This window comes from Peromyscus maniculatus, chromosome 8, assembly GCF_049852395.1.
Source record: "Peromyscus maniculatus bairdii isolate BWxNUB_F1_BW_parent chromosome 8, HU_Pman_BW_mat_3.1, whole genome shotgun sequence".
NCBI classification, from domain to species: Eukaryota; Metazoa; Chordata; class Mammalia; order Rodentia; family Cricetidae; genus Peromyscus; species Peromyscus maniculatus.
This window is the reverse complement of record NC_134859.1, coordinates 27,313,403-27,337,430: the sequence shown is the minus strand read 5'-3', so window position 1 is coordinate 27,337,430 and position 24,028 is coordinate 27,313,403. Positions and strand designations below refer to the sequence as shown.

Below are 24,028 nucleotides of genomic sequence, written 5' to 3'. Positions count from 1 at the left end.
TACCACCCTATGCCTAGAAACAGGGTCTTACTAAACCTAGGCTTGCAGCCACCAAGTCCTAAAGATCCTCTCATTTGTGCCCACCCCTCTGCCATAATATTGGGATTATAGGTGTATTTCGCTACCCATCGATTTTTTTTTTTAATGTAGGTACTAGAGATTTGAACTCAGATCCTCATGTTTGTGCTGTAATCACTCACATTTACAATGAAATGACAGAGATGACCAAGTCAGCCTGGGTTCTGGGTATGTGCTAGACTTGCAGGAGAGAAAAAGTTGGGTTAGAGTTCCTGAATGTAAGTGTTGTATGCACCGTTTCCAATTCTTCCAGCCCATAGACATAGTTTGTGCTCTACTCTCATACTGGGTTAAATATTCCTAATGCCATGAGCCTTGGGAAGGTAGGTGAGGACAGGTATTGATTCCTTCACGGTCCATGTTGCCCTTCAAATTATTTAATAGGGACTTACTGAAGTTTCTTGGATAGATAAATGAATGGGTAAATGCAAAGAAGGATGAGTGAATGAATAAATATTCAGGATCAGTAATGATAATATATAGGAAGAATAATAAGGATTTCAGATCGGCTGAGAACTGTGGAAAAACCAAGTTTATTTTTCTTTCTAAAAAACAAAAGGTGACATTTTTCCAGTCAATCAGTAAAAAGATTATACACATATAACATATACTACATACCATCACTAGCATTACATTATAGAGGGAGTGTAGAGCTTCCCTCTGAGGAAGGTGGCACATCAGACAGTCACACTGTTGGTTTGGTTTGGTTTGGACCACAAAGAGTGGCAAAAGTAAGTGACCACTTGTGACCAGATGGCCCAGGCTCCCCAGCATGTGGGAAACGGTAAAAATGGGATCATCCCAGGCAAACTGACATGATCGGTCAGGCAAGAAAGAGCAGCGTCTGAATGCTGTGCTGAGCATGGATTTCGGTAAGGGCAGGGGTGTCACATTTTCTTTCAGCTTCCCATCCCTTCCTTTCTCTCTGAAGTGAGACTCTCTCTGGTCTTAAGGACTACCTGCTTTTTGAAAGCCTCATCAGTGCACTGTATGCAATTTGGACTCGATCTTGATTCCAGGAGGTAGAGCTGTTTAAACTTAATTTGCAAGCATGGTGACCTGCTTCAAGGTCCTTTAAAGGCTACAGGGAAAAGCAAACACTTAAACTCCAATCCACTGGAGCCAATGCTCTGTTATTTTCTAGAATATATTACTGAGGATTTCTGACTATTGGCAGTAGGCAGGAGTCTCATAGGTAAAAGGAGGTGAAATCCAAGTTTTGATGAATCTCTTTACTTGGAACAATCCATGTTTGCTTATTCATCTTTCATCCCACACCTCCTTATGGCCATATCATTTTTTCTGTAGGATAATCAAGTCCCCACCTTTTGGCTCATGCTGGCATCATTACATGGCAGAGATGATCCTCCAAATGGCTCCTCCAGTCTTTGTTTTCCACAAGGATGAACAGAGAGTCCGCTCACTCTGCCATTTGCCATCTTGATTGTTGAGCTTGCTCTTATTATCATTGCTGAGAAATTAAGTGACAGGCCAACTCATGGCTCGTGGTGATGACTTGGGTACAAAGGTTACAGTTTGCCTATCCTTGGACTTTTAATGTGTAGGCACTGCCTTAAGGAGACTAGGGCAAAGAACACTCCTTGACTTGACTTTGAAGACTTGAATAGACCATTGCTGGTCACAGCAGATCTAGCTTATCTTGACAGCCTTTGAAAACTGTCATCCAGCCTTTTATAGAAATCTTTGAGCTCTTCAACATTTCTAGCATTTACAATTTCTAGGGATATGAAGCACATAGAATTCTTTCCCCATGACTGCTGACCTTAGCTGAATCACGGGCCAATGGATGGCCATGGCATTCTGGCATAAGCTGATTAGTGTAGGTTTTAAACTTGAAGATGCCACTTTGCATTCCTAGTTGCTCTGTCATATGGGCCTCTTTTTGCAGGAAGCTGGGATAAGATCTTATTCCTGGTATCTCCCACTGTAAGAGTTGAATGAGGACGGGCAATTTTATTTCCAAATAAATAAGTAGTTTTAGGAAGAGAATGCTGTGTACTTTAGGAATATTCCTCAGATGGTGGGGCATGTGGTCCATTAGTGGAAAATCTTTAGTATGTATAATCTTCCTGCCTCTTACATGAGTTGTAACCTTACAGCAGTTGGTAGTATCTGTTCTGCACATAAATCCCATTTAATGCCATTTTCATCTTTAGATATAGTTTTCTTTGGCTTAGAGCAGTGGTTCTCAACCTGGGTCACAATCCCTTGGGGGGGGGGTTGCATGTCAGATAGCCTGCATATCAGATAGTTACATGACAAGTCATAACAGTAGCAAAATCACAGTTACGAAGTAGCAATGAAATAATTTTATGGTTGGGGTCACCACAGTATGAGGAACTGTATTAAAGGGTCGCAGCAGTAGGAAGGTTGAGAACCACTGGCTTAGAGGAAGGAAGCAGACCCAACTCTGTTCATGGAAGGGGTGTTATCCATGACTTGGTACTGCAGTGACCTTGAGATGAAGCTGTTGTGTGCGCAGGTCTCTTCTGAAACTTGAACTCTCGGGTGAGGTGAGGTGATGGCTTGACAAGCCGAGTAACTCCCATATTCTGATAATTTCAAAGATTTATAACACTGGTTGGAGTCTTGGATACTTGCTGCCGGATTGCACTGGGCTCATAGGCTTTACTCATTTAGAAGCGCACAAGGATGTGCTTGGGCTAAAACTTTGGAACACAATGCAACAACCTCATAACATCTGGATCCAGACTATTGTTTTCAAAATGTGCTGCCTGGCAGCAGAAGAAAGCCAAAGTCAGTTTTGCTCCGCTCCTCTGGGGCCAGCATTTCCTGAAGGAAGTCAACCCTGGTGAGGAGAATTGATAAAACTGGCAGTCATTCCTCTACAGAGAGGAAGGGGACTAGGGTCACTTGTCAGTGATTGGGGTGGCCTCTTCTGAGTTTGGATCAAGCTCTGATTTCTGTAGCCCCCTCAAATAGTCAGCGAACTCTGAGACCGGCGATGACTGCCTTTGCTTGAGTTACGAGCCATATCCTTCTGTCCCCTGGTATAGGCTGTGGGAGCCGCTGTTCTGTTTGGGCCCAGAAGGCATTGCCCAGATGAGAGTTTAGCCAAGGTGTCTCCTGAACATGTGTCATCCCTCGAAAATTCTCTGCTGCATCTTGGACCCTGGAGAACCCAGTCTTCAGTGTGCTTCTGCCTGGGAGGGCTAGAGTTCTTTGGGGTGCTGGTTCCTAAGTCCTGTTGTCGTGTAGGTGGTACTGTATGGCATGGGGGCTGAGCATGGGCAGGGCTAGAAGCAGGGGCAGAGGCAAGGGTAGGGGTAGGTCTCTGTTTGCTTCTCCAGTTCTCGATTTCAAGGTTTCTTTTGTCTATGGGCAGCTTGTCAATTTTCTGAGCTTTTGAGATTAAAGACTTCCCGAACGTCCCTTGCAGAGACAGGAGAAAGTACCTAGTAGGAAGTAAAAGAATAAAGATAGTTTTTGAGTTGTTGATGCCTTAAAATTTCAACATTGAAAGGGCTCTTAGAACTTTTCTCCCAGGGTGACATTGTCTTTGTTGTACTGAGTGATCACTCTCAAAGCTAAGGGTGGCTGCCTCTGGAGATGGAGGCAGCATGGTAACACGAACAAAACATAACAGTTAATGCTTATTCTGTACCAGGACTGTTCAAGGACCTTTGCTGATTGTGGACTCATTCTCTCAAAAATCCATGTGCTTGGCACAGTCAAGGACCATGAGGCTGTTTTTGACCCACAATAAGGCACACATGCTTCAGTCACTTGGAGACATTGCCAACTTACTTTTATGTGAGTGTATTTGGTGTTGTTTGTCCTATGATGAAATTGTCTGATGCTGTGTTTCTCATGTGTTAGAGTGTCTACACAATGCATAACTGTACTTTTGTTTCCTTTTGTGTACAGATGTGAAAATGAATCCAGTTCTCTGTCCACTATGAAGTTATGGTCAGACCCAAGAAATCTAGATCTATAAGCTAGTCTCTTATCTACTATGTATGCATCTGTGTGTGTGTGTGTGTGTGTGTGTGTGTGTGTGTGTGTGTGTGTGTGTAACTTTATATAATTACCCTTTGCCCAGTGAGGAAGCTGTCACCCCCAGGTGAGGTCTGTTGTGTGGAATGATTTTTGCAGCATTTCTTAGCCCTGTGATCACCAGGATACTCTTTCACCAAAAAACCCTTACAGCAGTATGCTGAGGTGATTCTGCCAAGGTCTGAAAAGGTCTGAGATCTCAGTAGCTCACTCTCCCTTGCCTTTTTCCTGCCAAGCTGCATGTAGCCTGTGGGAGACTCTAAATTCATCTTCTGGATCCAAATTTTGGCAAGTGGAGGGGTGAGAAGGTTAACTATCATGTATCATAGGCCATCCACATTTCCTTTTCTGAGTGTTATCTAAAAAGCTACCATCTGGCTTTAGAGACATTTTACAATGTTAATTTTAAAGACTTGTAAGCAGAGACTCTTATTTTGTTATATTTGAAAGTTGCATGGTGAACCCACAGGGGGCAAGGGTTTTCTGAAGACTGTAGTAGATCCTAGCAGTGCAGATAAAATTTCCCTCATTTTTACCACACCAGAGAGTAAATAGGGAACCGTGTATATGCTTCAGGAAAGATTGGACTTCTTATCTGGAAACTGAAATTTCCTTAGTGCCAATCTCTCACCCAGGACACTGCCTTTCTTTTCCATCCTCCATTCGACAACTGTGTGTCAAGTCTCCACAACAGTCAGGCCCTACCTAGAGGAGTAAGCTTTGAACAAGGGGGAACTCCTACTTGCTTGTTCCACAAGAGTTCAGTTATGGAAAGAGAGAAGGTTAAGTGCCTGGTCTCATCTGAAGACCATCCTTGAAGAAGGATGAGGGTCAGAACAGTCAGACACAGGGATGAGAAACAAAACCCAGGCCAAGCAGCTCAAGTGTGAAAGTGAGGGGTAGATCCAAGACGGGGGTGGAAGGACTAGAGCAGGCAAGGACTGTGGGTCATGGTTTGGATTTCCTATTTGATTGTAAAGACCCAGGGAAGTCTTTGGGGGCTGACAAATGGATGGCTAGATCAGACTTCGATACATTAATAATGGATAGTGAGAAAAGTCCTAACTGGAGACAAATTATGTAATCTGGGGTCTCGGGAGTATACTGTTTATGATGGCAGCTTTAGAAATGGAAATTGTGAACGTATCTGAGAAATATACCACAGGTAGAGGTGTTGACTTGTTGCAGTGCAAACTCTGGATATGCAGCCACAGGATAACAGACAGAGGGTGACCTGGGCCCTGGCATTAGCTGAAGGGAACTCTGAAGAGACTGAGATTTGAGGAGGGTGAATTGGTGCGTAAAGTTGTAAGTGCTTTCTGCTTTTCTTAGACTAAATATGCCAAGTGCAGTTGATAGACTAAACTAGAGAAATGTAGCTGGAATCAAGGAGAGGCCTGTGCTGGGAAGCATCTGTTAAGAAAGTTCTTTCAATTCAGAACAGTGATTTCTGGGTCTGTGGAGAAAAATACAATGGTAGGAGACCAGTAAACCTGGGAGGAAGGCTTGAAACTCACTGTATCTAGGGTGTGAGTTGCAGAGGAAAGAAAGAAGTGGGAAGAGAGTCCAAGAATGCATAGGTCATAAAAAGTCAAGGACTTTTACTAAGCCCTAAAACTGTTACTATTCGCTACTACTAATTAAAAGGATTAAGAGGATGCCCTAGGGTTTAAACTTGGTATGCTAATCTGTTTTTAAGTCTCTAAAATAGTTTGCATACATCTATGCTTCTAGTTGAAGGGATTTTTGCACTGTCCTTTTGTGTGGGGTGAATTAACTTGACTAAGATTAGTGGTCTACTTATCACAAGATTGGTGAGTAAGATCACTGCCCATTATGAGAAATGTGACTTTCAACTTTAAGCCAGAAACAGTTTTCTACAGCAAACATTCTATCATGTGGATTTCTATAAACAAACAAGAATTATGCCAAGGTTGTAAGTCAGAAGTCCTTACAACTATGGAAATAATCCCTTCATTATCAGAAGAAATCCCTGTGACCTTAGTAAATAGAATTAAATGGGAATTCAACTTTGTGGTGATAATATAGAATAAGCAAAGATTTGGACTGTATACTATGGTCATTAGCAAGTACATATTTGCTAACATTTCCTCAACTCATTCCTCATCTGTTCAGCAAGCCGTCAAACTGATGCCCATCTGTTCATTCCACATGTGTCAACAGTCTTTGCACATGTTTCAAGGGCCTTTATTAAGCTGCCTTGTAAGACTCTGGCTCCAAGCTTTTTTTTCTAAGGAAGAACACTGGGCTCATGAATTCTTTTCTAGTTTCCAAATAATATATGGACTCAAAAAGCTCACTCTGGCCATGATGACCACAGTTGCTTACCTTCAAAATCAAGAGACAAAACAAAACAAAAATCTCCAACTATGGGGCTGGGTTTTCAGTCAGGAGAACCTTGCTCCCACTGTGGTTTGTACTGGTAACACGGACACATCTGGGGACTTAGGCCTTCAGCTGTTTCATGAACCAGAACCTTAGCTCTGCCTACTACTTGGCTGATAAAAAAAAGGGGCGTTGAGACTGTACAATGTGTATCAACCATGAGTTACACAGAAAAGCACTAATATTGCTGGTATTTTCCTTGAAATTGTGAAAGCAGAGGTTTTTAGGCTGGAAATGTCAGAAAATAGTATGCGATCATGAATGTTACACATGTGTTTTAAACTTAAGTGATATTAAAATGTTGGCTATTTTATGAAAAATTTAAAATTTCTGAGAGAAATCTGAAGTTCTGCTTCTCAGTTCTTTCCTGTGATGACAGGAAGTTCTTTGTGTGCACTTCATGTGGCTTGTGGGGACTGCTCCCTGTCCTCCAGGCACTGGGGTGTGTGACTCCCTCACTAATAGCAAAGGATTACAGAGCTTTAAAAAAATGCTCCCTTACCACACAAGACAATTTCTAAGCCAGGGAGGTAGAATGATTCCTCCCATATTACATATGTCACCATGGGGGGACATTTTGCTTCTCTATGGCTGACCTGGGACCAGAGTCCATATTATTTACCCTCTGTCTTATTGTTCTTTTATCCCAGCACCTCAGTCTCTGGACTGCAATCTTAAAGCTCCAGTCAACTTTACTGATTTTGAATCGTTATGAAGAAACACACCTCTGGGTATATCTGCGTGGGTGGGTGTTTCTAGGAAGGTTTAGCAGAGGAGAAAAAAAGCAACCTTGAATGTGGGCTATCCCTGGGTTATGAGGAGACAGTGAGCTGGGCACCAGCATTCACTCCTCTCTGCTCCCTGAGCGTGGGTGCAATGCCACTGACTGGCTGCCTTTAAACTGCAAGCCAAAACAAGACCCTCCTTCCTGAACTTGATTTTGCCAATCATCTCTCACAGCAGTGAGAAGTATAACTAATACCCTTGGGCTGTGGGAATTTGTGGAGACTGGGAATTTAAAGGGCATTGCCCAAGAGCTCAGACCTTGGTAGAAGAGCCACAACCGGTGTGAGGAGGCAGATGAGGTAGAATGTGGGATCTGAGAGCTGCCTTTCCATCACCCAGTAGGGATTGGTGGGGCTGTTGCAGGTGACACAAGTGGCGTTGTATATCAGGGAGACGACGAAGTACATCAAGAAGCTGCCGAGGAGGACAAGGCCATGGAGGACAGTCTGTGGAGGGGACAAAGAAGATGCTGTTGGAAGTTCCGATTAGATTAAGGGACAGCCAAATGCACATAGCTTAGTTAGGCTTTGCTTCCAACCTTTTTGAAGAGGCACACACACATATTAAGCACTCACAGAACACAGCAGTTTAATAGATCAAACATCTGTATTTGCTCTACCTAGCTGGCTTGGGAGAACTGACTCAGCTTTTAAAATTCTATTTAAAAAAATGTAATAGTTAAGAGCATTCTGGAGAGTAGAATTTGAGGGGAATATTTCAAGCATACTAAACCTTATAGATACAATTAAAAGTAACCATATATCTCTTGTAAATGGCCTGCTTATCTACTTTTAGGGAAGTTTTGTACATGTCTATACAGCTATGCTGTATACACATACATTTTTTATGGATACATTTTTTTTTTTATCATACCAATGTATCCCTTTGGCTTATGGATTAGAAGTTTGTGTCGACTCCTGAGTCTCTATGTTAAAACTCTCAATTGATAGTATTTGAAAATGGGGCTTTGTAGAGATAATTTTAGGAGTTCCCCATGAATGAACTTAGTGCCCTCATAAGAAGCACAAAAGAAGATACCTTTCTTTCTCTTCCTTCCAGGGATATGCAATAAAAGATAGCTGTCTACAGCCTGGAATGAAGGTTCTCCCCAGACAATGTCTGGACCAGGATGCTGACTTTGGACTTTTAACCTCAAGAATGGTAATACATAACATTTTCCTATTTAAGCTACACCATGAACGGCATTTGTTATGACGCCAAGCAAACTGAGGTAACTCAGCGGTTTCTTTCACACAACACTTTGGGAGCCATGTTTACACAGATGGTCTATCTCTAGCTTGTTCATTTTAACCATAGAAGCTTTTTGACTCATAACAGAGTTAGGCCTTGCAAACCTGTTGTAAGTAGAAAATACTGTAACTCATAAATGCTTCAGATTATAGCTAACCCTCCGAGTGTCACAGCCTGGCAGTGTAGCACAGAGCATGGGTTGTTTGTGTTGTGATTGCAAGGCTGACAACAGGCTGCCAGGCTTAGCTCTGCAGGCGCCTCAGGAGAATATCCCACCATGTGTTGCCAGCTCAGGAAAAGATCTAAATTCAACATTGGAAGGACAGCTTGCATCCCACATGTGTGGTGTTGGTACCAGCATAGAATAAAATGAAAACATAATAAAACAGAAATGTAAGTCAAACTATTGCTAAGTTGGGGACTACATGTATTTGGTTGCACAAATATACCACTGTGAATGTTACCACTGATGAACATTTAGGCTTTCTGTAATATACATATTACAGACACATATATATGCTAGTATATATATATACATATATATATATATATATATATATATATATATATATACTATTAAAAACAATGCTGCTACAGCAAACATTTTTGTGTGTCTCCCTACACACATGCAAAATTATTTATCATTATTATTTGTGGGGTGAAAACTTAGAAGTGAAATTCTCTCATGGCCTGTGGGTACTTAAATTTTTTCTAGCTGTTTTAAAAAATCACCCTCTAGAACAGTGGTTCTCAACCTTCCTAATGGCAAGATCCTTGAATACAGTTCCTCATGTTGTGGTGACACCAACCATAAAATGATATTTGTTGCTACTTCATAACTGTAATTTCGTGCTGTTGTGAATTGTAATGTAAATGTCTGTTTCCCTATGGTCTTAGGTGACCTTGTGAAAGGGTCATTTGAACCCCAAAGGGGTTGTGCCCCATGGGTTGTGAACCACTGCTCTAGTCTTTCATTGGTTTGTAGTCTGCAAAGAGGATATGAATGTTTCATGGTTGTACTTTTTCACCTTTAACATAATGTTGAGCAGATTTTCCCAAACAGAATGTTTTAGTTGCATGATTTTATTTCCTTGGACTGCCTATGTTCATGTGGCATCAGAATTACTCTAGCCATGGAATACAGGTAACTGTCATTTGAACGTAGGTGTGCCTTTCAGCTTCCTATGGGTACCTAAGGCCCTATGTGAGACCAGAGGGAGGTAGGATGCTTGGGGAAGCATCTGAGTCACAAGAGCTTTGTGCAAATAATGGATTTATAAAAGAGGTTTGAGGGAATCTTCTGCCATTATAATGTAAGAACACAGCACCCATTTTGGGCTGCCTCCCCTGTCTAGAACTCCACCAAAAGCAAGCCATCTTGGAAATACAGGAGTTAGATACTATTCCTTCCCTAACTTCCTGTCCCCAATGCAAGTTGCCTGTCCCTACATCTTGGACTTCCAGAAACCTGAGAAAGTCCTTTTGTTTGTAATCAAATATTTTGTTATAGTAGCATGATAGTCCAAGAAGACAAGTCTCTCTCTCTCTCTTTTTTTTTCATGAACTAAAAAAATAAGGTTAAAAAATAGAAATGTTAAGTTTGGTCAAACTTACTTTATAATCCCTGGAGCTGATGTTTTGGGAAAGGATTAGCTTATTCTTGAGTTGCTCTTGACTATGCTTTGGTAAACTTTAAATACCACTGTCATCATCTTCCTTGCTACTGTGGTTTTGTGTCCTCCCCTCAGTGGCATTGCTGGGGTGTGGTTTTACTGGAGTTCTAGGGAGTTCACTTGGGTCCACATACTGATTTTTTTGACTTACCGGCAGCCATGCTCTTAAAGCAAACCATATGTCATGTTTTTTTAGTCTTCAGCAAGAGATTCTTGTTCATCATGATATTCTTTTTATTTCATGTGCAATTTAGAAGTGGCTTTTGGAGTATCAAAATATGTAAGGTTTTCTCTGGCTTCTTATATTTTTGGTTGTGAGCCTAGCCTTTAACGGCTGAGCCATCCCTCCAGCCCTTTCTCTGGCTTCTTGATGACTGTTTCTAATTTGTTGTTCAGATGTGTTCTGTGCCGGTTTCTGTTAGAGTTGAGCAAATTTCACATAGCATGAGATTTTTATGCATTTCTTGTTTTATTTACCAATGAAAAAAGCTAGTATTTATTTTCTATGTTTGATTGACATCTTTTCCTGCTTTTAGTTTTCTCATCTTCCTTATGTTCTGAAGAACTGATAAAGATAAGTCTTCTATCCTTTTTCTAGCCCTTTAGTGATTAGGCCAAAGTTAAAGATACTAAATAAATGAGGATTCCTGTAAAAATGCACAGTCAAATATTTCTATTTTCTTATCCAAACCAATTACCTATTGTTTTTGAATATTTTTGCCAAATTTGGTATATTCCTTTTTCCTAGTGAATGATAAATCTCATAGTTTATTTGAAAATGTCATTAATTTTAAGGGGCAAAATAAGTGTGGGTTAGTTAGAGACACTAACAGGCCCGTGTACACACACAGCTGCTCCAGTTGTTTCCCCTCAGGTCTTTGAGATAATGAAGCCTTTGTTTTTGAGCAGTTTTTGCTTTGGTCTCACTAACTACTGGTCTTTTGGGCAAGTTCCAGTAGGAATTATACTGGAATTACCCAAAATCACTAACAGATTTTAAGTCCATCTCTGTTTTTTTTTTTTTTTTTTGGTCTTGTACAGTTTTACTCTTCACATTTAAGTGGTATAGCCAGCTGTATTTTGATTTTTTGAATGTTTAGTTCTTCAAATATTGCTTATTTACCCTTTCCCCCATTTTGTGACTCCTTTGGTGGAGACATTGGAGTCATTTTTTTTTCAACTAACATTCCTGTTAATAACTTTTTATTACTTGTGATTCCACATGAGTTTCTAATTCTACTTACCAATTTGGTAGCTCTCCTCCTTTCTTTTCTTTTCATGCTGTCTGATCTAGAATGAATTCCCCAGACTGTACTTTTAATTTCAATGCTAATTTTTTTCATTTGGGAGAGTTCTAAAAGTTTTCCCTGCTGGCCTCAGTTCCTAGTATCAAAGGATCTTTGACTCTTACATCCCTTGCTCACTGTTTCTGATATATCTATACCCCAGGAGCTTGTCAATACCATATTTTTCCATAGCTTGCTTTGTAGGGTAGAGACAATTGGACCAGCACTAAATGGAGCTCTAGAGCCCCCTACGACACAGGAGCCAGACTCCCCACTGGCATATCTGTGTCCTGCCTTCTAGAAAGCATGATGTACCTGACCTCTTCTCCATTGTGTCATAGCCTCTTCTGGTATTGATGCTCCACAAAGAACATGAATGTAGGACAAAAGAGGCATAGCCAGGCTTATCGCTTTGTTCTGTTGTCCCTGGTACACATTAGAGAACAAGATTTTCCAGGATGAGACCTCCCAGACCCAGAGGTTCTCTTGGTACCTCTTACTGAGCTTGTGATGGCGGAAGGGGGTAAGTTTCATGGCAGAATGTAGCCATGCGTTGAGCCTACTTGGAGGTATTTTCAAAGTTTTAGTATAAGCTTTCAGAAACAGACATTACTGTGATCTTGATGTATGACTTTGTATTGCCAGCAAAGTGGTTAAAAGTTCAAAGATCAGAATGACAGAGCTCAAAACTCACTTATAGTTTGAGCTACTTGGGGCACATTTCTTAACCTTGCTACATCTGTTTCTAAATCTGTAAAACGGGGTTACAAAAACAAAAATCTAACACCAAGGACATAGTAAAGTTAAATGAGGTAATGTACGTAAATCACGTAGATTAATATGTTGCATATAATTTTGAGCTCTTTAGAGTTATTGATTAACAAAACTCAGTGAGAGAGCTTGTTCTTTCTCTATGCATGATGTGTGTGGGTGGTTGTAGAGGCTAGAGGTTGATTTTGGTATCTGTTTTCCTCAAACTTCCTCAAATCTTATTTTTTGGGACAGGGTCTCTCCCTCAACATGGGGCTCACTGATTCAGCTGGAATGGCTAGCCAACCAGCTCCACAGATCTTCCTATTTCTACTTTCTTGGCACTGGAATTATAGGTATACTCAATCACCATGTCTAACTTGTGTGTGTGTGTGTGTGTGTGTGTGTGTGTGTGTGTGTGTGTGTGTGTGTTGGGCATCAAACTCAGGTCCCCACCTTATTGATTAAGTCACTTCCTCAGCCTGCCTTTTGTGATTTAAGATTTTAAAATATGATATTTGGGAGTGCTTGATATGTGGTAACTGAGTTAAATGAATAATAGCCATGTATACACAGTTTTAGTTGTACTCAGGCTAGACTTTCCTATCACTGCAGTGCTCCTGAATTCTTCATCAGTATACATCTGGTTTTGGAACTGTCTCATTGCTTTATGGGTATTACTCTTGTCATGATGGCTGGAGGCTGAGGCCAGCAATGCTAGCATCTTTGCGAATTCCACTGCTTTATAGGGGTGAAGTGAGAGACTCATGGGCTTACTGAGCTAGATCAACTATGTAGAGTAAAAGAACTTGCAAATTTGAGTTCAGTCAATGAACAAGAATATGATTTTTAAGCTAAATGGCCCGTGGGATCCTTACCCATGTCTTCATTTCTATTGCCTGGTGCAAGAGGATGGTGGTGAGCGAGATGGTGTTGATTGGTGTTCCAAAGGTAAAGACATCTATATCTGAACCTCGGTAGGTCTAAGGAGGAAGAACAAATGGGCACTGTCAAGTAGGCATACCTGGTCTTGCATGGATTCAAGGCTATGTGTTCAATACAATGAAGCTGGGAGTCAAGGCAGGGGAAGGAATATGGTGAAAAGAAAGGAGAAAAGAAGGGATTGATTCAAGGAGCTGACAAGATGAGAAATGAGTGGATGGGATTAAATTGCTTAGGAACGTGTTGGTTCTGGTGAAGTTTGGAAAATCACTGTGGAATGGGTGAACAAAGGCTTTCTTGAGCATCTCCAGGCACTGCACTGATTGCTGAGGGTGTGTGTGTCTACCTTTAAGAAGTTTGTGGTCTATTGGGCAGGCCAGATGGCTCTGTATACTTCAGTCCTTATAGCACTCATTCCTCTTAGATGCCCTTGTAGCATGCCGAGGCTTTATCAACTGAGACTAGATTATAATAAAGGAAATCACAGTCAAACAGAGGTCAAGCCTAGGAGTGGACAGTATGATGGTTGGGTTTTGTCAACTTCACATGAACTTAGTTAGACATATCTGGGAAGAAGGAATCTTAATTGAGAAAATGCTTTCATAAGATTGTCCTGTAGGCAAGTCTGTGGGGGTATTATCTTGACTAATGATTGATGTGGGAGGGCGCTATTCCTGGGCAGGTGGTCCTGGTTGCTATAAGAAATTAGGCTGTTAAGTGATGGTGGCGCATGCCTTTAATCCCAGCACTTGGTAGGCAGAAGCAGGTAGATTTCTGAGATCAAGTCCAGCCTAGTCAGCAGAGTGAGTCCCAGCACAGCCAGGGCTACACAGAGAAACCTTGTTTAGAAAAACAAAACAAGCAGGCTGATCAAGCAAAGAGGAGCAAGCCAGTGAGCAAATTTCCTCCGTGGCTTCTGTTTCCATTCCTGCCTTCAGGTTCCTCCCTTGAGTTCCTGGTTGACTTCCCTCAGTGATGGGTTGTGATCACTGAAGGGAAGTGATCACACTGAAAAAGTCCTTTCCTATCATCAAGTTAATTTTGGTCATGGTATTTTATCACAGCAATAGAAAATCAATGCTCTCAGGTCCAGGGCAGGAACTATAGAAAATAAGAAGCAGAAGACATCATCCTGCCCAAAGGTGCCTCCTCTCCCTGGGAGGCTGGACCAAATCCTTTGTAGTCACCTCAGAAGAAAGGAGAATTACAAACATGATATAGTTGAAAGGTGAGAGTATCCAGCATATGGCATGCATAGAGAAGGGGCCCCTGCAGGAAGATGCGAAGGCAGAGGAAGTCAGACACCATGCTCTCTGAGAGTACAATCCTTATCTAAGCCGGGCCACGAATCAACCCTGTACTGTTTTCCCAGTGTCACAGCTTCTGGTTTCTCAAGAGACCCAGAAGCGAAGTTTTGCATAAAGTGTTCGGTCTTCTCAAACACCTTGGGTTGGATGTGCCTAGCTACTAATCGAGAGTCTCTGCCATGATGTATGTAAATGGCACTACCAGTCTGTGATTTTGTATACCTACGACCAATTTCACACTATGACTTATATGTCGAGGATGGGACTCACCAGGTAAGGGATAAAGAAACAGATGAGACTCTGGTAGAATGCATCGGCCATGGACATCCAGAACACTGGCAGGTTGTAGCACTGCAGAGAAGAACACACCAATAACTCAGCATCCCAGGGAGCCCCTGGTCGGCAAGCATCTCCCTTCTGGGTGGCTGAGCTCACCAATATGATACTTTGCATACCTGCCATCTTAGCTCCACCACTCAAACACACTACTTTGTAGATGTTATGAACCTTCTCTGAGAACTGCTTTCTTGTCCCATAGAATTTGGAGTTCAAGGGGACTAAATGCAACTGTGCTTTGGTATCTCGGAAGTGCTGTCAGTGACATTCATTAGCTCTCTCGCTAGGACTGCTATTCTGAAGTCACTAAGTGCTCTCTGTGGTGGAGAGCTCACTCACAGACCAGGATCAATGCTACCAAGAGTCAGAGATCAACTACTTTAGAGACAAGATTTTTCATCTTATGCTTTGCTCTTCTCCCTTTTTGAGAAAAAGGAAACGTGATTTACTATGGTTTTTTTTTTTTTTTATCGTAGATACTCAGGGCCTATGTTGTGCAGCCAGCCTGCCTGTGGGGTGGGGTGTAAAATTAGAGGAGCCTGAGGGGGGCTGTGCTCCCTCCCTCTCCTCTTTAGCTTGGCTTCTCGGGGTGCTGCATTGCTTTCTCTTCTGTCTTTGATTAGGACTTGGTTTGGTTTGATTCTTCAGCTGTCCAGAAAAAAACCAAAACAAAACAACAAAAACAGTGACTCCTAAAAACACCATCTAGCTGGGCGGTGGTGGCGCATGCCTTTAATCCCAGCACTCGGGAGGCAGAGGCAGGCGGATCTCTGTGAGTTCGAGGCCAGCCTGGTCTCCAAAGCGAGTTCCAGGAAAGGCATAAAGCTACACAAAGAAACCCTGCCTCGAAAAACAAAAACAAAACAAAACAAACCACCATCTATGGCGTTGCCCTCCTTCCTTCCAGGCGCCAAGGCACATGTTGTACTCGCGGGTGTTTCAAAGCTCTGTGCTTACAGCTCCAATGTCACTCTCATCTCATCTGTCCAGCCTCCTTGTCTGTGCCTTGGCTAAGCGCACCACTTGGATTATTTCTTCAGGTCCTTCCCAGCTTCTGTATGGCCTTTATAGAAATGCACTTGATGACTTTCTAAGCTTTCTTAAGTTTCCTGGAGATAGTGCTAGACTCTATGTAATGCTGAGGTCTAGTTCTGCCTTCCTTCGAGTGAAATAGAAGCATTCTCGAGTGCCTTATTCATTGAGAAGACTAGTTGTTAGTCATAGGGATCCCCTGAACCAGGTGCTACTGTTTGGACATGATTTGAGTGTGTCCTCGAGGGCTTCTATGTTGGAAGGTTGGTCCTCAGTACGGTGATGTCTATCACAGTGCCTAGTGGGAGGTGGTTAGGTTACTGAAGGAGGGTGCTTTTCCGAATGGGATTAATGCTGGTTTTAGAGTGAGTTAGTTTCCATGTGAATGGGTTGTTAGAGTGATCTTGACCTAGGAATCTCACTAGCTTCCTGTCACCCTGTGTGATCTCCCCTTCTCAGATTTATTGCCATTACAATGGATGCATTTCCTCATTATGATGGAGCTGAGGGGGCCCTCCCCTAGAAGGCTGAGCAGACAGAGCTACATGATCTCAGACTTGTAGCATTAAAACTATGAGCTAAATAAAATCTTTTATGATATTACTCAGCCCTTGGTATTTTGTTAGAGAAACAGAAAATGTGCTTGTAAGAGGGTCTTGGGCATTTAATTGCTGTACTTCACAGCCTGGAGGGATGGGATCTTACCATATGTATCCCCCCCACCCACCCCCGCCCCTGCCCCGCCCTTCTGCTATGGCAGTTGACAGGGGATATAATTAAGGTGCTATTAAAATATACTTACTGGTCTTATCTAACATTCTTAGCAAGTATGGAACAGACCAGAGTCACCCAAAAGTCACACAGGAAGTAAATGGCAGAACTGTGGCTAGACAGTAGCGTTCCTGACCCCCAGCTCAATCATCTTTCTCTGACCTGCAGGGAGCTGTCAGAGGTTAGAGAGAATCTGAAGCTACCTCCCAAGCCTGCTGCAGCTCCTCACCTCGGAGTTCTGGCCACTCTTGTATAACTCAGGCAATGCCAGGAGCGTTTCTGCAGAGACATCTTTATCGAGGATTCCGAAGACGATGGGAGGCAAGGAGGTGAAGAAGAGATTGAAGAATATCATCTGCCAATAGTCAATCATGGTGGAGCCGGAGAAACCACAGAAGAACTGGTACCAGAAGAGCAGGTTGACATAGCACTGCAGGCGGAGAGCTTTCGTGAGTCAGGTCCCTGCACACAGTGTGCTGGACTAAGATGGCGGAGAGCACAGGTTTGGGAAGTAGAGAGGCCAGGTTTTAAATCCCCCCCTCGTATGCATATTCATTACTAGCTCCGTGACCTTGGGCAAACTACATCACCTTTCTGAACGTCATTTTGCTCTCTATCACGGCACATCACACACAAATAGTATCCCAGTGGTAACAGAAGGTGGGGGAAGGGATGATCAAAAGCTGAGCTGTGGATTCCCAGGTAAGATGGCAGACTACAGGTTGCTTCTGTGTGAGTCCGTAAAGGAGAGAGCGAAAAGTAAGAATAAAGAAACTTGATCCTAAAGAGAGTAAAGAAGAACCAAGGAGGAAGTGACAGGAGCAAAGATGTGTCACACAGGAGACGCAGGTGACAGAGCCTGGTGCAGGGAGGAGACTGGGGAGGTAAGAAAGCTGGGTGATGTCCCCCAAGACAAGCCCCCAACATTCATGAGTCAAACCTGGTAGATTTGGGTGAGACAGCTGTGGATGAGTCAGCAGTGGAGACAAACCCCATTTTGCCACCCTGTAACTAGGAGGGTAGCCGCCCATTGTCATATTAAGAGTGAATTGAGTGGTAAAGACTGAGCTATCCTTGGGGCCCTGAGTTTAGGAAACACCCACAGATCATGGAGCTTCAATTTGACTTGCCATGGGGCTTAGGTGAGAGAAGGCTCAGATGCTGAGCTGGGGGCTGGCAAGTATATGAAGAGAGGGACAGGCTCATCTACTCCGAATTGCCCTTAGGTTTGATGATAGCCAAGTCTAAAGCCAGGGGTTAGATCAAATTCTGAAGCCACCTGATTTGTAAGGGCTCAAACTTTGAAGGTACAAAAATATTAAAGGAGGTCCTCTAAGCTCTGGTTGCTTCTCAATAAATTTAGGAGACCCACCCTTTCCCCCAGCTAAAACAGCCACTCCAGGATGGTACCTAGCCCATATCATACAAACCTAAATGTGGCCAGCAGAGTCCCTGGTATTCAAGGAAGGAGAATGCCCCCTTTTGAAGAAAGCTCTGGGGAACATCAGACATTTGTCCAACATAGATTGAGATGTCACATAAACAACAGGACAGGTGAGATGTCACAGTTTAACTGGCCTATTCCCTCCACACACACTTATAGTTCCCAGTTTGAGGGGCCAGAAAGAACTTACCCCAGTACCCACCCCTTTTATTTTTTTGCATATTTAGCACAGTTTTTAAAACCATATTGTATTAATTTACATCCATCTAATTTTTACTTATGCATTTTTATTATTTATTTTCTATTTCTTCCCCCTCCTCTACATTAAGTGGTATTTCAACTTTACCTTATTAGCCTTTAAAAGGTAATGTTTTTAAATTTCTTTTTATTCTCCCTCTTACATGGATATAATTTGGAACTTTTTCACTATTGGGAGAATTGTTTAAATTCTCTTTTATTTTGATTTACAACTCTTGTTCTTTTCCTATTTCTAACATTCTTTTCCGTTCCTCCCTTTCCCATCAAATTAACCGGACTTCTCCTTTCTCTTCTCCCTCTCCTTCCTTACCCTGAATAATTTTTTAACTTCATGGCTTATGCTACTGTAATTTTTCATTTTCAAATCTGTGGTCACTGATGGGATATAACTGATTATTTTCTTTTATACTTCTCTCATACATTACATCTGGACCACAGTTTCCTATCCCTCCTGCCCCCAGATCCACTCCTCTTCCATTTCCATTAAAAAAAAAAAAGAGCAGGCTTCCCAAGGATATCCACTGAACATGGCCTAACAAGTTACAATAAGATTAGGTACAAAACCCTCATATCAAGGCTGGACAAGGCAACCAAGTAGGAAGAAAAAGGTCCAAAGAGTCAGAGACACTCCTCACTCCCAGGGCTGTAACTGATTTAAAGTATATTTCTAGATCTTGTGTGGTGAGATGCTGTTGCTTCTCCATTAGTTCTCTTTTGACTGAGTTTTCAGGGGACTGAACCTTCAAGAGCTCAGTATGAAGGTTCTTCAACCCAAGTGCTAAGAGATGCACAAACTGCTAGACAGAAATTCAATAAAGAGCACACATGACTCCTCAGTAGTAATACAATTTCTCAACTAAGGAACTCAAAGACACTCAAATCAATAACTGGAAGAAGGTTTCAAAAGCTCTGAAAGAGTATACAAACAGGCAGCTAAATTCACCTGGGACTCTAGAGAGGAAAGTCACAACACAGAAGGAACATTCATCAAGGAAATTAAGATTTGAAGAACAAGACAAAAAGACATACTGGGAGATTAAAAAAAAAATGTTGGCAATGAAAACTCAATGAACCTAATAGAAAACCTGGTAGAAAGCACTGCCTAAAGGCCAAAGTGAGCAGAAGAAAGAAATGTCAAGGATGGAGGACAAGGATGATGAAATCCTGCATTCAAATATCAATAAGGGTAAAAGCAAATGAGTATGACTATGGTATTCTTAAACTGCGGGGTATGATCAAGTGACAGAACTCAACACCGTGGGACAGAAGTAGGGACTGAGATTAAACTAATGATACAGATCATCTAGTCAATGAAAATTATAGCAGAAAACTCTCCAAATCTAGAGAGTCTCAAATAGATATGACATAGTAAACATATCAAAAACACAAAGCAATGAAACAATATTAAAAGTGGTAAGGGGAGGGCTGGAGAGATGGCTCAGTGGTGAGGTATGGATACCACTAGTGGTAAGATGTGTGAACTGTGTTTGAGAGGACCTGGGTTTAGTTCTGAGTACCCACAACTACTGTTACAGGCTCAGAACTGCCTGTTCCTCCAGCTCCAAGGGATCTGATGTCCTCTATGATCTCTGCAGGTACTGCATTCTCATGAAGAAATCCCATACTCACTCACACATAATTAAAAAAAATAAAATTTCTTAATAAAGTCATAAGAAAAACCACTTTAAGAGAAAAATGACAACTCACAGAGGCAGAGACACCAGAGTGGCAGCAGATCTCTAATGAGAAACCCTCAAAAGCAGGAAATCATGGAATGAGCTGTCTTAATCCCTGAGAGTAAATGGCTGGCAACCAAAAGTGCCGTACATAGCACTTTTAAATTTGACAGAAATAAAGACAAATGTCACATATTCTCTCTCATCTCTGGTTCCTATCTTCAAATGGGAATATATTAACCTGGAGTAACTGCAGAAGCCAGAAAGTAAAAAAAGAATAAGGGTGGGGAGGGGTGCTAGGGAGGGAACTAGCAAGAGCCAAGTGATATGAATGGGTAATTTGGAAGTATGAGGGTAGTCTATGCAGAAGGAAAGAGTAACACATAACACTAAGAATGTTCAAAGTCTTAAAGAAACATTTAATGTAAATCTAAAATTACATACACGCACACACACACCTTAAATGAAGTTATGCCGCTTGGTCTGACAATGGTCCCCACATCAGCCAGAGGCCATTTAACAAAGCCCTAGCACCAGGTAGGGAGAACCTCTTTTTGACTAGTTGATCATGACATTTAAGAGACTTCCCAAACAGTAGGCTATTGCTATTGCTCTTGGTTGCTTCCTAGTGGCTGAAGACATCATGTACTTAGAAGATTCAGGCTGGGTCTGACCTGAAAGCCTGGTCTCTGAGGATTAACTTTCATGGTACTAGGAAGAGCTATGTAAGTTGACAAGGTGGGAGGATGATCGATAGTTCTACCTGGCTGAGATGCCTGTGAACCATAACAATGACTAGCCCTGCTTGCAAGATACTCCTGAAGGTGCAACAGGAGCAATCATCTCCTGGTGGTAATCAACAGCTCCCTAATTGGATTCAAGGCCTGCTCAACTGGAGGGAATCATGCCTTGTATTGGAAATCTAGCCAACGATCTGGGGATACTGAGTGGGTCTTAGAGGAGAACCTACTATTATAGGTGGGATAAGCAGACAAGGAGAATTCTGGGAAGAGGAAGGCTGAGTGAGGAGACACCAGCCCGCCATCTAGGGAGCAGCATGTAATGGCACACAGATAAAGCCATGGAATCTATGGCAACATATAGATTATCAGAAATGGGCTAAGTTTAAGTGTAAGAGCTAGTCAATAGTTACCCTGAGCTAATGGCCAAGCAGTTTAAATTAATATAAGCTCCGTGTGTTTACTAGGGTCTGAGTGGCTGCAGACCAGGCGGGATACAGGAAAACTTCAGCAACATACTACTGCTACTTTACTAGAGTGACAGAATTCCTAACTACATTCTAAATACTTACTCTTATACCCACGGATGAGCGTAGCTCTCACACTTCACCAAGGAAGCCTCTCTTTACAGCAGACAGAGTTCATCACAGAAAACATCAACTGCTCAAAATACTGAGGACAACTGATAGCATGGTGCTCAGAACCAACGGATACATTTACAACACAACTCCTGCACCTAAGACTCAGGAAACCTTGTAGAAGACTGTAAGAGACATGGGACCAGGAAATCTGTTGTGAGATCTCCTAGAAACAACAGGGAAGCTTTACCCACGATATCCCCCAAATATGGCTGCCTAAACAAGAGCTGAACAATGACGACACCAACAGACATATAGTGGAAGGGGGAAATCTCATGGAGCCTCAGCCCTCCACAAGAAACTAAGGCAACTAATGACTTGGAAAGAGAAAGAATTTGTCTTCCTCAGGTGTGAGCCCTGGAACTGGTTATCCAATACAAAGTGGACAGCCCTGAAATCATGTCCATGGAAGCAACACTAAATAGACGCAGCAGGTCCTATTTATAAGGGGAGATGTGAAGGTAGGAAATGGTGTCATTATATTTTAAATAAAATAAAAAATAGGGAAAACATTTGCTAAAGCAGTTCTTCACCACCAAGCTAGCACCACAGAAGACAATGAAAGGAACGAACTATACCCAGAGAAGACAGGTGGTCTCAATGCCAGAAGCATAGAGCCTGGATGACTGGATTAAGAAAAACTGATTCAGTGTTCTGTTGGTGCCATGAAACCTGCCTCACTGGAAGGACACCTATAGGCTGAGAGTCACAGGATCGAAAACTATTAAGTGAATGGAAACCAGAACCAAGTTGTATAACTTTGTAATATATGAGAAAGCAGACTTCAAAATTCGTCAGAAGAAATGTAGGAAGTATATATCAATAAGGGAATCATTCCTTTATATATCTAAAACAATTGTAATTATACCGATAATGATATATTTAAAGATCCGAGTACTCGACTAGTAGCTTCCTAGATCTGATAAACATTCAGAAAAGTAGCATAATAAAAAATTAACATGTATTAAGTGGTTTTTCTGGATAGTAATAATGAACTTGCCAAGAAAGAAATAAGGGGAAAGTCTCATAACAGCTTTAAAAAATAAAAATCAAGGAAAATAACTAATCAAGGAAATCAAAGAGCTCTACAATGAAAACTTTAAGGTGCTAGAAGATGGAAAGAACTCCTGTGTGCACTGATGGTCAGAATTAACAGTAAAAATAGCAAGATCACCAGAAGCAATCTACAGATTGACAGGAATCCCCATTAAAATCCAAATGACATTTTTCAAAGAACTAGAGCAAAATATAGGACACACGAAAGGTCTTGGATATTTAAAACAATTCTTATCAGAAAGAGTGATACCAGAAACAATGTAACACCCCAAATCAAATTATATTACAGAGCTACACTAAAAAACAAAAAACAAAACAAAATAAAACAAAACAAAACAAAAAAACAGCTTGGCACTGTCTGGAAAGGCAGACATGTAGACCAATGAAGTCGAACAGGGGACTTGGAAATAAACTAACATGGTAATAACAGTCTAATTTTTAAACAAAAAGTGTCTTTTTAATAAAGGAGTTATTTCCATTTGTGTGTGGTATCTGTGTATATAAGTGCAGTGGCTCCTGAGGCCAGAAGATGGCAATCGGATCCCCTTGTGTAGGAACTAAAGATCGTTGTGAACCGTTTTATGTAGTTGCTGAGAACTGAACTCAAGACCTCTGGAAGAGCAGTGGTGTTCTTAACCACTGAGCCATCTCTCTAATGCCATAATTGTCTAATTTTTAACAAAGCTGTCACACTGGAGAGAAGGCAACCCCTTAAATTAATGGCACTAGGAAAACTGGGTGTCCACATGTAGAAGAATGAAACTAGATTCTTCTCACATCTTGTACAGAAGTAACTTAAAAATAGATCAAAGACTTTAATGTAAAACCTGAAACTTTGAAAGTGCTGTGAGAGAAAACAAGATATAGGCACTGAAAGAATTTTCTGAATAGGGCTTCAATGGTTGAAGCAATAATCCCCCAAACTGAGGAAGAATTAGATGAAATTAGTAAGTGTCCTCACAGAAACATCAGGGTGAAAGTCTAGTCATGAACTTTCATGTCAAAAGAAACATTGTCCACTGTGCATCAGAAACAAGATTAATCCTCAGGATCCACAGATAACTAACTACTAAACACTACAGTTGTCTAACCAATAAATGGGCCAATGACTTTGAAAAAGTGTTTACTGTCCTTAGCTATCAGGGAGTACAAGTTTAAGCTGATAATAGCAAGAAAGTAAATGACAGGACGATGGAGGAGGAACACTTACAGATGGAGGAACATAGCTTGGGCAGTTACTGTGGAAATCTCTACAGAGGGCCCCTCAAAAATTGAAGATAGAACTGTCATGTGACTCAGCTTTGATGAATACCCAAGTGACTCATAGTAAACACAGAGAGAGACTGCATGGCTATATTTATGGTTGCACCATTCACGACAACCAGGGAATGGAACCAGATGAATGGATGAAGAAAATGTGGTATGTATCTAAAGGTATTTACAAATGTGTGTTCCTAGGTCATGAAACTTGGAAGGGATCATGGGTGGGATAATTTAAAGGGGGTGGGACATAGGGTAATGCCATACATGTAATAAGAAAGAAGGGGGAATAATTGAGAC

The 24,028-nt window shown here is 41.7% G+C and overlaps 1 protein-coding gene across 3 annotated transcripts in view; it reads right to left on the bottom strand.

Annotated features, from left to right (window-relative positions):
• Positions 1-576: 576 nt before the first annotated feature.
• Positions 577-24,028, bottom strand: part of Atp10b (ATPase phospholipid transporting 10B (putative)) — a 303,657-nt gene continuing 280,205 nt past the window's right edge. For all 3 annotated transcript variants that reach the window (XM_076578189.1, XM_006971615.4, XM_042283849.2), the window contains 5 exons: positions 16,886-17,086; positions 14,788-14,868; positions 13,147-13,251; positions 7,567-7,754; positions 577-3,515 (listed from right to left, as the gene is read on the bottom strand). In XM_076578189.1, the coding sequence (XP_076434304.1) occupies positions 3,035-3,515; positions 7,567-7,754; positions 13,147-13,251; positions 14,788-14,868; positions 16,886-17,086 (1,056 nt within the window). In that variant the 3' untranslated portion in view covers positions 577-3,034. The remainder of the gene's footprint in view (positions 3,516-7,566; positions 7,755-13,146; positions 13,252-14,787; positions 14,869-16,885; positions 17,087-24,028) is intronic.